Genomic DNA, 14,391 nt, shown 5'->3' with positions numbered 1-14,391 from the left:
CTCCCATTCATTTAAAATCCCACCCTTGGGAGCTGCATTCCAAACCTTTTACCTGACAAGGTACAGTGCCAAGGGGAAGGAAGGAGCAAGTTTCCCAGGATCTTGCTGATGAGTTTCCTTCTGCTCTTTCCCCAGTTTACAGGGGGAAAAGCGAGCTGTTGGGAACCCCAGTGGTCATTGCTGAAGGGAGTTCTGAGGGAGTGCCTGTCAGCACAGCCTCTTCATTTTTCCCAGGCTTTAGCTCATCAGAGTTGAGTGCTGTGTAACAAGATCTGCAGCCCCGTGTTTCCCTCTTCAGTAGGCTCAGCATGGTATGTTTTAAGATTGCCAGTGTCGGGGCAGTACCCCCAGAGCAAACCTTGCAGCTGCTTCTCGTTGCTATTTGCAGCAAGCCAAGGGGCTGAGAGGGAACCAGGGAGAAATAGGTGTGGGTTCAACCAGTCTCAGCCCAGGCTGTGGCAGTATGGCTGTCTGGGCCATGGACAAACTCCCTCACCAGACAGCAAAGGCACATGTGTGAATTCTGGCTGTTGGGACACACTCCCACACAGCAGGATCCGCTCTGCCGCCTACCCCGTGCAAAATGATGTATCTGCCTTCATGGTAGATGAGTCTTGTGGAAGGGAGGGGCAGCAAGGTGTGCCCAGGGATGGGGATGGGGGAGCCTCTCATCCTGGGATGGATCAGCTTCAGCCACCAGGGAACCGTAGCCACAGTGTATCACAAGCCACCGCACCACCTAAAATCCACTCTGCAAGTACCTTTGAAACTCTAGCCTGACTGAACTAGTGTCTCATAAGGACACTTCACGCTAAGACATCCTCATTGCCTCGTTTATAAACATTTCAAAATAACATCTGAGGTTAATTACACTTATGACTTCACCAGCAGGAGCCACGTGACCCATCTTGTTCTGAGTAAATCCCTGTGTGTTTATTTCACTCTTGCTGCCAGGGCCCAGGATTCGTGTTGCACAGGTTCCAGCCTGCATTTCAGCTGCCTTGCTGAAGTACCAGGGTGTTAGAGATTATCTCCCAGCCCTGGGAGTTGATTCAGGGCTGAGCCACATTACTTAGGCTTTGTGCCACAGGGAGAAACGTCACCATCTGTATAGAAGCCTGGGATGTGATGTCAGAGATGGGCTGTGATAAGGAGGAGGAATCAGGTGTTGAGAGGAACAATGCCAGCTCTGCTAGTATAGCTGCTCGTAGTTCAGAGCCTATTAAAGCTTTCCTAAGCCAGCTCTAGCAGAGGCACATCAAGGAGAGACATTCAGTCGCTGGAGGACGCGCTGTGCAGAGCACTTACTTGCCTTAAAGACCAGTACAGGCCCTTGCAGCTGTAGTGACTGTTGCACAGCAGCAGCAGTGCCCACTCTGCCCGCTCTCTGGATATCTGTGAAGATGTTATTTCTGCACCAAAGGGCAGGAAGAACGGAGAAGGGGACACAATTTATGCAGGTGGGGGGCACAAAAGCAGCCTGTGAGCTTGATTGACTGCAAAGAGTGGAGCCAAAGTAGAAATCTGGGAAAATTTGGGAGGGTGTCAAGGGCAACTCACAGGGCAGGGCAAAGCAAGCATTTGGAAGAAAGAGGTGAGGGGAAGCTGAAGCAGTGGGGACTTGGGGTGGGGGGCAGAATCCAGAGAAGTGACCCTATCCCATCCACAGACAAGAAAAAGATCTAAGACTTACCTTTCTTGCTCTGTTGGCATCCAGCTGCCTGGATCTCCAGCAGAAAGCATTTGAATTTTCCCTGTCATAACTTGTTTTTACAGCCAGACTTCCTAGCTGCAGGGTGGCAGAGGGAAGAATTTACAAACAGATTCAAAGCAGCTCCTGGAAGAAAGGCTTGCTCTGCTCTTTGTGCATGACAAACTAGATTTAGCTGCCTTAATAAGCGATATTGATCTAATAGCGATTGCTCCTCTGTGGTTATTGGAGCTTTTAAAAGGTACTTTCAAATGCCTGTATGGTTGGTAGGACCTGAACTATACTGTATGTGGTTCTCAGGAGCTCCCCTCCTTAATGTTGTACTGAACTTGACCAAAGCAAGCCAAAAACTTGGCTGCCTCAGAAGAAAACCAGGGTGCAGGCCAGGCCTTCTGCCTTCCTGCTTTTAGACAATGTAATGCAATCAGAACAAAAGTCAAGTGTTAAGGAACTTAGCTGGATGTTATTCTCTCTGATGAAACATTCTTACCAAGCGTTAATTGCTGCTAGCAGGGAGTGATGTTATCCCTATAGGAAGCTCATCTCTGGGAGCTTTGGAGGGAAAAGAGGTGTAGAAATCAAAAAATGAACACAGGAGATGTGAAATCTGAGCTGTTGAAAAACCACCAAAGGGAAAACTGTTGCCAAGCACAATACCTGGATGTGGGGGCAGGGAGTGATTTCCAAAGCCTCTGGAGGGTTTGCAAGCCTAAGGCTCTGTTGAGCAGGGAGTTAGTTTAAAAGGCAATTTTGAAGTTTATGTCTTACCTTTGAATTTCTCTTGTCTTTTGGTCAGCTCATGTGGCTGGAGGTGGGCTGGAGCAAAACAAGGAGTAGCTGTGCAGGCCCTGCTGCTGAAGGCAGCTCAGAAGGTCCCGGGCTTTAGAAAAAACATCCCAGAAAGTCCTGGACTCTGAGTTATCTTTGTTGACAAAAACACCCTGCACAGAGCTACCTATCTACGTTTATGTGTGTTTCCCACTGCCCCAGAGACCCCATTATGCAACAGGTCATTACTGTTTGTTTGAAGGCTTACATTTTAAGAATCCAAATCCATTTATACAAAGCTTTGTAAAACCCAGGATTTATCTGTGTAAAGAAGTTCAGTAACAGATGCACATGGCCAGAGCTGCTGGCACAGAGCGTGGTCCTCCTCAAAGCTAGGTCATCTGCAGTCTCTGACAGCTCTGATGGCAGAGTAACGCTGGTTTCCCTCTTTCTTTACCTCCAGTGTCTGCTGGCAGAAGCCGTCGGTCCTGGACACTGCACAGCATCTCCTTTATCCCCAAAATGAGAAACAGGCAAGTAGTGAGCTGTATGCCACAGTTGTATGTCCTTTGTGTCATGCAATGAATGGAACTTGTCAAAATTGTTTGAATTTTAGTAGAAAATTTCAATTTGCTTGAACCAGAGGTGGTGCCTCATGCCAGCCCCAACCCTTGGCTCACACTGAGAGCCCAGCACATGGTGGGCAGTGGGACCAAAACCCTGTCAAACCCTCTTCCCCATGACACCAGTGGCACTGCAGTGAGTCAAAATATTTGGGGACTTTGATAAAGACTCGGTATTTTCTGTAGATGTCAGTTACTTTTTATGAAAAATCAACACTTCCTAAGATAGCTGTGCTACTTGTGCAAAATAAGTGGCAGGAAATGTTTGTTCAGCCCTACTGCCAAGCTGGCACATGTCCTGTGCTTGGGAAGTTATGTTGGAGGAGCCCAAGTCCAAATGGAAAATGAAAACAAAACCATTAGCTGTTCCAGGGATGGACTAGCTGAATATTCTCTCAGTAGATTGTCTCTGGAAAGGAAACACTGTGCTCCAGGATTTTAAAGACAAGCTAATGGGAATAAACTACATAAATACCTTTAAAACTCTGGCTGTAATCCCCCCAGTTTAGTACAAAACAACTGAGATTTGGATACAGGAGGCAGTACCTAAAGAGTTAGGACTAAGAGGCATAAAAGAATTGGGGAGAATGGGAAATGGTAGCAAGTGGACCAGCCTCTCCTGGGGTCCCTTTTGCTCCCCAAGAAAATCCAGCAGGAGAGTGAGAGAATGTTTGTAACATCACATAATGCATCAGAGCTGCTGCCTTCAGTGCTAGTGCTCCAAGGGCTGAGCCTGAAAAGACACAGAGCCTCCTTTGAAGTCTGTTCCTGCTTTTAACGCAGGCAAAACTACCCAAAAGTCCTTATCCAGCTGCTGTTCTCAGCAGCTTCCCTGAGGCTCAGTAAGATTCTCCCTGGGCAGAGCTGGGCTTGTCGGCGCTGCGGTGCCTGGGAAGCTCTGCACGGCTCTGCCATCGCTGCAAGGCTGTCACAGCACTGCTGGCTGCTGCCAGGCTGTTGCCAAGTAATGTGACAGGGCAGCGAGTCCAGGCTGCCTTCTGATTTGCCTTGAAAAGGACGTTGCATATCTCTGCCTGACGTGAAATCCCTTCTGCTTCACGGCTCTGGGGAAGGAGCCTGTCACGCGACACTCGGAGTCCTTTCTGGGAGAGAGAAGAGAAAAAGCACATCAGGTCAGCCCTCCTCCCCCCTCCCGGTATTCCAGGCCCCAAATCGAGACCCTCTGGCGCTGGTGGAAGCGGAGGCCGCTCGCAGCAGTTGGGAGTTCAGAGCGTGGGCACAGCAGCCGGCTGTGGGTGCAGCGCTGGTCGGGGGGTTACGAGCAGCACAGTGACCAGTAACGTTTGTTTTCTAAATGGGCCTTTTGCTCTGAAGTTCAGGGTAGGTTTAGAAATCACAGAGCAAGATCAGGGCCACGAAGATGATCAGAGGGCTGAAGCAGCTCCCCTGCAAAGAGAGGCTGAGGGAGCTGGGCTGGTTCAGCCTGGAGAAGAGAAGAGAAGGCTGGGGGGGACCTCATTGCAGCCTTCCAGTCCCTGAAGGGAGCAGAGAAACAGGAGGGAATCAGCTTGTTAAAAGGGTGGATAATGGCAGGACAAGGGGGATGGAGTGAAGTTGAAGGAGGGAAGGGTTAGATTAGATATTAGGGGGAAGTTCTTTCCAGAGAGAGTGGTGAGGGGCTGGAACAGGCTGCCCAGAGAGGGGGTGGGTGCCCCATCCCTGGGGGTGTTCAAGGCCAGGTTGGATGGGGCCCTGGGCAGCCTTGTGTAGCTCCAGGCCTGGAGGTTGGTGTCCCTGCCTGTGGCAGGGGGGTTAGAGCTCTGTTATCCTTGGGGTCCCTTCCAACCCAGACCAGTCTGGGATTCTATGTTTCTAAGATCTGAGGAGCGAACTCACCGGGGAATGACTGCACCTCAAAGGATGTCCCTGGAAATGATGTTTGATCCTCTGATCTCTTGCTAATGAGTTTATGAAATGTCAGCCAGGCTTTCCAGGTCAAAGCTAATGAGCAACAACATGATATGAGGCAAAGTTCAGGAGGGTTAAATGAACATATATTTCAGATCCTCGTGCACTGCACAGCTGCAGGGTTTATTGATGGAGTCGAGCCATGGAAGTGAAAAGGAATTTCATACTTGCTCCCTGGCTGATTTGGGACAGGCAATTGGATGGGAAATTTCAGTGCTGATATCTGTGTCCAGGCCAGTTGTCTTGTCTTCTCCTGCAGTCACTCAGAGAAACATTTTTGTAGCCCTTTTCACCTGCCCTATTTGAGACAGGTACCTGAGGAGCAGATGAATTCATGCTTTGGAAGCTCCTTGTTCTCCAGCAGTGACCCTGCTCTGCATGCAGACTTCTCTCAGGCACAGGTGGACCAGCTCACATCAGGAAGTGACAGAGCTGTGCTTTGTTGGTGCCACCATTAGGGACTCTTGGGCTTCCATGTGGACCTCTCTGAGGCTGTCCCAGATGTCCCTGCACGTTACCCAAGCTGGAACCTCCCCAGCTGTCAGGGAGTTGCTTTGCTCAGCCTCAGGGCTGGGACATCATTGACCTGCCACCGTTAGTGGGTCAGAGCTGGGAGAAGGGCATGCTCTGCACAGCCATTCTTCAGCAAGAGCCCATGAACATGCAGCTGACCCTCCTCTGGCAGGCAGTGCTAATCCTGGAGACCCAAAACTAATGCCAGCAGCCACAATGGCAGCTCCACCATCACCCTCCCTGCAGAGACAGCTGAAACCCAGGGCTAGAGCAGAGCAACATGGAGATAACACATCCCAGCCACTCTTGGCATGGTCTGTAGTCCCTCAGCAGCAGGCAGGATTCCTGTAAAAGAGACCTAAAAACCTCTGAGGAGAAGCAAAGTGCTGGCAGGGGCTGGACTGTCAGCACACTGTGTAACACTTGAGAGGAACACGGTAACATTAGCATGGTCAGAGTTATGGGCTGAAGCCCTGGGTACTAAGCTGGCGTCAGCACCTTGGGAAACCTACCTCTGAAAAGAAGTTTCTTTGTGATGCAGAGAAATCACAGCTCTCCCCCTACCCCTTCCTTCTTTTCTCCCCAGGCCCAAGAGCTGCTCTGCTGCCTTTTTGATTCCCTGACATCAGAGAGCATCCACCGAATTGAATCCCAGGATTGCTAACCAAAGTGGTCAAGGCTCACAAGCAGCCCACAGATGGATGCCAGTGTGGGACTCCCAGCCCCTAAGAGCTCCAATGTTTCTCATTAAAACATAAAGTCTGAAGTATGGTGTGAGCATCAGTGAGGTAAATGAGGATGGTGGGAGGAAGGATCAGTGCCCAAAACCAAATCCCTATGAACCACAGCTGTGGGTTCCAGCTGAATGCATTCAGAGACAATCTGCTTGTGTTCATGGAGCAAGGTTTGGAGCATTCCTCTGGCTGGGAGAAGCTCAGGAAGTAAAGTAAATAGGGGGAGGGGTTTACTGCTGTTGTTTTCTCAGGTGCCTGGGGACTGCATCAGGCCCCAGAGACGCTATGGAGAGACTCTTGTTTGCTGTGTTGTTCTGTGTACCAAAGACAAAGCTGCAGTAACTGACATGGAAATAGTCTGAGGGAAGGTTGAATACCTGGAGAGATTGGTGCACCAGGTAGGGCTGATTAAAACCTGGACAGCTTAATGTTTCCTCGCTCCAGCATCCCTGTTACCTGCCTCTGTGCCCAGCCTCAGCTCGCTGCCCTCCCACAGACACACAGCCCTGCCTCTTGTTGCTCCTTCTGCAACAGCCACTGGTCATAGTGCAATTCCTCTTTGGCCAGGTCCTGTCCACGTGCTCTCTGGCAGCTCAGCTGGTGTTACTACAAAGTTATTCAGTCTTCCTGGGACCCGCGGGGCAAATTCTGCTCCTTTTGTGAAGACTTTTCTCAGCCCAGGCAGTCTCGTGTTCCCATCCACCCTGCTGAGGTGAAGACTTGGACATGTGTGTGCATCCAGCTCCAGACATGGCAAGAACAGCCCTTGTGCTTTCTCTAAGTGGCCTCTGGGTGTGGTGGGCAGGGTGAAACCCTTGTGTGCACAGCCTTTCCCTCCACAACAGCCTGGTCCAAGTCCTTCTCCTCCCCTACAAGGTCCCTGCCCACTTTCAGACTATGCTGAAAGTGCCCAGGATGACCAAAAGCTGTTTGAGGTCTGGTGCTGCAAGCTCTGCTTCCCCAGCTGGTGACAGTCCTGGCACAGTGTCCCCCTTCTCTGAGCTACCTTGAAACAGAGAAAAAGAGACTGGCCTGGTCAGCAGGGCAAAGGGGGGACACGGACAGGGGATCTGCCCTGACCTGGCACAGCAGTTGGTGTCAGGATATGGAAGTACCCACCAAAACTCTGCTCCCCAACACCGTTCTGCCTGGATAGGCTGCTGGGCTTTACAGTGGGACAAAGACACTCTGGAAACACGCACCCCTGAGGGAGGCTGGCAGCTGCCCCTGTCCCCTGGGAAATGGGGTCCCTGGAATCAGCGTGATGGAAAAGCTCCCACTGCTCCTGCAGCTCAGCAGGCCATTTCCTGCACTCCAGGCACATTCTGTCATGCTGGAAGCCATGTGTGGCTGTGAAACAAAGGAAAATTAAAAGGGTCCATCCCCAGCACTCAGGGAGTTTGATCTGGAAAGGAGCGAGTCAGAATGAGGTGCAGCTGGCTGGGAGCTGGCAGGGGCTGCAGGGCTGTGGGCAAGGACGGGGTGTGCGGGGCCAGCAGCAGCCCTCAGTCTGGCCAGAGTAGCCACAGCCGGGCCACCAGCTCTGCATCCAGCCCCTGGGATGGCAGGGAACTGGGTCAGAGGCGATGTGCTGGCGGCGGTCAGCCTGGGGAGGTGACATCCCCTTGGGACACCCTGGCCAGTCTGTGAGTGCAGAGGCTCTCCCTGCTGCGCAGTTGGACTTGAGACCGTGACTCCTGATTTGCCAAGTGATAAACCAAGGGCCTGGCACAAGAGGCACCCCTGTACCACATGCCCTGCTGAACAGCCCCCCTTCTTTGTGAGCCTTCATCCTCCAACACACAAGGACCTGTGCCTCAGTTTCCCATGAGACCAAGGTACCAGCTCCTCCACGTCCCCCAGACACACCAACATCATAAGAATGGGGCATCACCCAGATTTCTTTGAGCGAGTGGCTGCTGCAGGATCTTCAACTCCTCTTTTAAAGCCCAGCTAATTACTCTCAGCGTAACGAACTAGCGTGCCCTGCACAGAGCAGGGGAGAGAATCATCCTCTGATATTTCCAAAATGCCAGGATTCCATAAATAACCCATCCAGCCTCTCCTCCCGGAGCATCCCGCTCCTCCCCGGAGAGCTGACAAGCAGGAGCACCTCAGACCCTGGCAGGCATCAATCCCAGCACCCCGCTGCCAGCTCCAGCTCCATCGAAGGAGCTGCACTGCTTTTCCCTGCAAACCACCACGAGGCAGCCGGGATTAGCTAATCAGAGCTGAGGAGCAAATTAAGGATTGCTGGAACTAGGGGAAAGGCAGATTGGATCGGAGATTGCCGGCTCTGCAGCTGGCTCCTACTTGCAAACAATTCATTTAGATTATGAAAGCAAGAAATTGAGTACAAAACCCCTTAGATTGTTTGCTTCCTAGAGAAAGAAAAGAAAAGAAATGGAATTTAGATTAAAAATTATGCAGAATAGTATTAATTCCCCACCCTCTTGTGCCTCCCCTCTTGCTGGAAAACCGGAGCTAATCAGAACTTAGCATTGTTCTGCTGCCAGTGTCAGAGCTGCCTCAGTGGAGGAGAGACAAAATACAGTAGGTGGCATTTGGCATTAACTCCTTAGGGCCCTGCCAGAGGAGGAGACAGGAGTGCAGTGCCTGCTTGTCCCTCTCCCATTTTCCTGGCGTGCTCTGGCGTTGCCTCCCCTGGGTAGAGCGGTGCCTCGGGGTGTGGAGCATCTCCCCATGGCGCACGGAGCTCATGGCTGCGCCCCAGCGAGCACCCTCGGCTGTGGGCACGGGGTGTGTGTGTGTGTGTGTGTGTGTGTGTGTGTTTCCAACCATTCCCATCCCAAGCTAAACCAGATCCCTGAGCACCTCATCTCCCATCTGTTAAACACACCCAGGGAAGGGGACTCAGCCCCTCCCTGGGCAGCCTGGGCCAGGCCCTGACAACTCTGCCAGGGAAGAACTTTTCCCTCCCATCTGCTCTGACCCTGCCCTGGCACAGCTTGAGCCCATTGCCCCTTGTCCCAGCTCCTGTCCCCTGGCTGAAGAGACCATCGCCCACCTCTCTGCACCCTCCTGGCAGGGCAGGGGAGGTGGGGAGAAGGTCTCCCCTCAGCCTCCTCTTCTCCAGGCTGAACACCCCCAGCTCCCTCAGCTGCTCCTCAGAGGATTTGCCCTCCAGCCCCTTCCCCAGCCTGGTTGCCCTTCTCTGCACTTGCTCCAGGACCTCAATGTACTTCTTATGGTGAGGAGCCCAGAACTGGACCCAGCACTTGAGGTGCAGCCTCACCAGTGCCCAGTACAGGGGCACAATCTCCTCCCCAGACCTACTGGCCCCACTATTTCTGACACAAGCCAGGATGCCATTGGCTTTCCTGTCCGGGGCACAACCAGGGCACACCTGCAGTCACGTCATAGCTCTCACCACGTTCCCCTTTGCGCCAAGGACAGCTCTAACTCATTACCAGTTAGGCCCAGAAATGGCTGCCTGGCTGTGAGCAGCAGCAGCAGTGGGATGCTGGTGATCCCATGCTGGGTGAGCAGAGGAACTGGCAGCAGTTCCCCTGCCAGCGCTGGGCGAGGCACATGCAGGTCACCGTGCGATTCACAGGTGGAGGAGCTGAACCGGCTCCGCTCTGCCGGGGACCTGAAGAGCAGCTCATCCCCGGCGAGCATGTGCCGGCTGCGCCCTTCTCCAGGCAGCTCGGGGTCAGCGTCCAGCCGCTGACAGAGAGGTGGGTGACATCTTGTGACCCCTTTCAGCCTCCAGTGCAGGCCCAGCAGCTGCTCAGGGGTTGTGCAGTTGGGCCAAATTGACTCTTTCACCCACCTGGAATTAAAACAACAGGAAAACCCCAAAATAAAATGTATCAGCTCGGAGCAAAAGTTGCCGTTGGTGATGGCCCCATCCACCGACCTCCTGCTGCGGGAGCAGGTGTGAGAACACACAGCACCTGGAGCTGAACCACCCCCTAATGCCAGTGTGGATCTCATCTGGGCCAGAATAGCCCTTGCCCTTTTCCTTTTGTTTTCCCTCTCCCTTTTCCTTTCCCTTTCTTCCCTTTCCCTTTCCCTTTCCCTCTCCCTTTACCTTTCCTTCTCCCTTTCCCTTTCCCTTTCTTCCCTTTCCCTTCTTTCCCTTTCCCTTTCTTTTCTTTCCTAACATTTACATTCACCCCCAAGACCTGTCTCTGCTCCAGCCCTACACACACAAGCTGTGCTGAGCAGCAGGATGTCTCACATCACCGCTCTCACTTGCCAGCCACAGCCCGATGAACAACGCAGGCATGGTCCAGAAATTGGGCTCTGGTTTCCATCTCTGGAGGTCTGCGGCTGGCTCAGGAAGCGGGAGGAGCTGCTGGACCTGCTGGAGCTGTCCCCATCCTGGCCAGGCTGGATGATCCTGGTCCACACACTTCCCTTGCTCTCAGATACTTGCCTTGCTCTAGCTGGCATAACTATAAGCACCTCTCTCTTGACCAAGAGCTGCTGCTGTTGGATCTCCAGGTGTCCCTGCATCTGGAGAGCTTGCTGGGACACCACGCAGGAGACCTGGATGTGCCAGAGAGCTGAAATGCTTTGGGTGTGAGGCCAGTGCCTGAGATGAGGTCCCCATGGGGGAAGCATGTGCCTCCCCATTGTCTTCCTGGGGTGGGATCGGGAGCCGGGCTCTAGTCCCAGCTCTGTCCCATTGGGTGAGCCATGGCCCCTTCTCTGTTCCTTCTTCCCCATCTGCCCAGGGCACTATCTCCCAGGCCCAGGCGCAGCAGGAGACGCTGGTAATTGGTACTTGGCAACCCTGTGTTGACAGGGGCTGACGGAGGACAAAGGGCGGTTTGTCTGCAAGGCTTGGATACAGCGGGGCTGGGGATGACTCGGATGTGGGTCATTAAGCTGGTTGGAGCAGCAGATGGTTTGGGCTGAAACACCAGCCTGGCATGAGGAGCTCACTGAGCTGCTCTAACTGGGTCACACAGGAGATCGGTGCTGGCAGCACCTTGTGTGGGCTCACCTGGTCCTGGCACGGCCATAACCCAGTGGCAACACCACTCCCTGTCCCAAAATCATCCATGTTTGCTCTGTTACAGCAGGGCAGAGGCTTGGTCAGGGCAGCATCACATGGTGTGGGGTCAAGCTGGGGCTGCTGGTACTGCAAGTGCCTCTGGGGAGCTTGGCCTGGGGGCTGTAGTGTCTGTCTGTCTGTCTGTATCTATCCATCCATCCATCCATCCATCCATCCATCCACTCACCCATGAATCCATCCATCCCCAGCCCCTCAGCAGACCAGATGTGCCCTTTGACTGTCCCTTCACAGGCTGGGATCAGCCCAGGACTCCAGGACTCCTGGCCGGTCCCCTGCTGCCCTGCCATAGCCACCGCTGCTGTGAGGGGTATATAAACCCTCGGGGGGCAGGGGGCTGCTGGGGCTTTGCTGGGTTCCTGCTATTGTCCCTGTCCCCACCTTGGGGCTGCACCCGGCTGCTCTGCTGGGTGACTGGGTGAGGGTGGGGGCTGCCTCTCAGTTCCCCCTCCTCAATAGGCCTGTGTGGTGGTTGCTGTTTTCCAGGTGTCAGGAACCTCCTGAGACCTTCATGAGCTCTCAGTGATGAGGACTGGGCTCTGCAACCAGCCCTGATGGACCCACAGTGACCTGCCCAAGGCTGATGCTCTGTGTTCCTGCTGCTGGCACTGCCCTGGCTGTGAAGCTCTTAGGGCACAACTGCATTGCTGTGCTCCAAGCAGTGGCTAGGGGTGGGGGGCTCCCCTTCCCAGTCTGATGGGAGATCCTGAGCTGTCTGTGGCTGCACCCAGGTGTTGATGCCCTCTCAAAGCTGCCTGGCTGCTGGATGTCTGCCTGGGACCCGGGGACCAGCTGCTCATACCCACAGATCTGGTCCTTGGTGGGCTGGGTCCACCCTGCAGAAGAGCAGCGGGGGCTTTGCCATGTGTGAATGGCTCTGAGAAGGGCTGGGGGTCGTCTTCTCCAGTGGGTCACGACTGGGTCACGCCTCGGAGCTGGACACTTCATGCTGCTGGGACTTTGCTGTAAGACTGATGCAACTACTGTGCGTTAGGTGACTGAGGAGCTCTGCAGAGAAGCCACCTGAGAGCCCTGGTCAGGCCAAGCCAGACTCCAAAACTGGACCTGGGCCCCCTGGTTGGGGAAGGGTGAGTCCCTCTGGTGGGTGCAGGCGTGTCACAGGCTGGAGCAAGCCGGGCTGAGGGAGCCTGGGGAGGCTGATGGAAGGGATCTAAATCACTGCCTGGGATCACCTGGCGCTGGGGAGCTGCAGAGCTGGGGGGTGAAGCTTCAGCGGGGGATGTGCTGCTGCTGCCAAGGAGAAGCTCCCTGGGCAGGTGGTGTAGCCCTGGGAGGGTGCCTGAGGCCGGCCTTGGGGGCTGCCCTGCCTGAGCAGGTCCCATTGCCCCACCAGCCCCTGCCCTGTGACCACCCTGTCACCTCCATCGTGAGGTGGCCTTGCTCTGTTAACAGGCTCCTGACCCAGCTCCAGCCCCAGGGGCTCAGAGGTGGCCCAAATTCTTCTGCCTTCATGCTGGTGGGAGTTGGGGGGGGGGGACACACACTTGTAAATCACACCCCCATAAAGCAGCAGAGGGATGAGGTGATCCTCCTGTCTCATCAGCAACCCCTCCTCAGGTCTCTTTGGGGCTGTGGGGTGATTAACATCCATTTTAAGCATGTTCCAGGCACGTTCCGGATGCCTTTAAGCCCCTGAGGTGTTACAGATGGCTCACGAGTTGGGCTCCATCAGCGGTTGATTCGCTGTTTATTAAAGCCTCTATTAATCTAGCGTTAATGCTTTTCAGAGCAGCCCTTTCAGGAGGTACAGCACCCTCCAAGGTGAGGGGCTGAGCTTCTCCAGAGCCCAGCGCCACTGACACCAGCGAGGGTTTACCTCTGGATCTCATCCGGCTTGGGGCTGAGGTCCTGTGAGGCTGCTGACAGTGAGCAGCCGCTACAACGATGCTCTAATTAAAGTGGGGTAACGCTGGTCCCAGAGATGCTGGGCAGCTGGGGTGATGGGGGGCTGCAGTCCAGGAGCCCGTCCCTCCACCCAGGGAGCACAGGAGGGGCGCAGGGCACAGCCCAGCAACACAGGGATGCGCAGCAGAGCCAGAGAGCGCTGCCCGCAGCGCTGCGAGACGGGCACCGGCTCAGCCATGGCACAGCCCGGCTGCCGAGGGCTGCTGAAGGGGCAGATCTGCAGGGGAGAAGCAGAACCCTTCTCCAGCCCCGTGGCACTGGGTGGGCTGGGGAGGGAGGGTGAGATGAGGGGCAGCGGGGACCAGCACCTCGGGGCCGGTGGGCAAAGCTCGGCCTGGGCTCAGGGGGCTGCCGGTGGCAGCGCTGCCTGTGCCAGCATCCGGGCGAGGCAGTGGCGGGGATGGGTCTCCCGTCCTTGCCGAGGCTGGGATGCTGCAGTTGTCATGACAACCGGGAGCGAGGCCTGCAGAGCGGGAGCCTGTAACCCAGCCGTTTGGAGGGCGGGGAGGTGGAGGTGCACGGCTGGGGGTGCTCCCCATCCTCTTCCCTGGGCCTCACTGCACCCCAAAATAGCGATCGGACCCACCCATTTTTCACCTAAAAGACCCTGACAAAGAAAACACTGGGAATTCAATGGGAAGAAACATCTTCAGGTGAAAAAAGCTGCACCCAAACCCACTGCAGGGAGCAAGTGGCCAGTCCAGAGATGCTGGCAGCTCCCTGTCCTCTGCCCCATGCTGAAATCCTCCCTGATGGCTGAGGCTGCAGCGAGGGCAGTCGGCACCCGACAGAGTTTGAGCCAGAGCCCTTCCCTGGGGATGCTCATGGGGCTGTTTCCACCGAGCAGGGACCTGCCTGGCCCATGGGACAGGGACAGATGGAGATGGATGGGGATGATGGGGACAGACGGGGATGGAGATGTGTGGGGATGGATGGGAACAGACATGGATGGATGGGGACGGAGATGGATAGAGGTGCAGCCAGCTCCGCTCCCCCTTTCTGTAAAGGCACAAGGTCACCTGTCCCTTCTGCCACCAGCCACAGCCCCGCTGAACCATCCCACGTGGCACAGGGCTGGATTTTTCCCCACCTCAGGACAGCTTTTGCTGCCCAGCTCTGGCAGCTCATCCTTGCAGGGAC

General features: G+C 54.7%; 1 protein-coding gene across 1 annotated transcript in view; it reads left to right on the top strand.

The window, feature by feature from the left end:
• The window catches only part of DNAAF8 (dynein axonemal assembly factor 8), a gene marked incomplete at both ends in the record, with an annotated part of 93,084 nt that extends 86,876 nt beyond the window's left edge, over positions 1-6,208 (top strand). Inside the window, 2 exons of the mRNA XM_084271211.1 lie at positions 2,943-3,012; positions 6,131-6,208. Coding sequence (XP_084127337.1) covers positions 2,943-3,012; positions 6,131-6,208 — 148 coding nt within the window. The remainder of the gene's footprint in view (positions 1-2,942; positions 3,013-6,130) is intronic.
• Between the last annotated feature and the right edge of the window lie 8,183 nt (positions 6,209-14,391).

The sequence above is a fragment of the Gallinula chloropus genome (assembly GCF_964237585.1).
Source record: "Gallinula chloropus genome assembly, chromosome: 15".
In the NCBI taxonomy this organism is placed as follows: domain Eukaryota; kingdom Metazoa; phylum Chordata; class Aves; order Gruiformes; family Rallidae; genus Gallinula; species Gallinula chloropus.
This window is presented reverse-complemented; position numbering and strand designations above follow the sequence as displayed.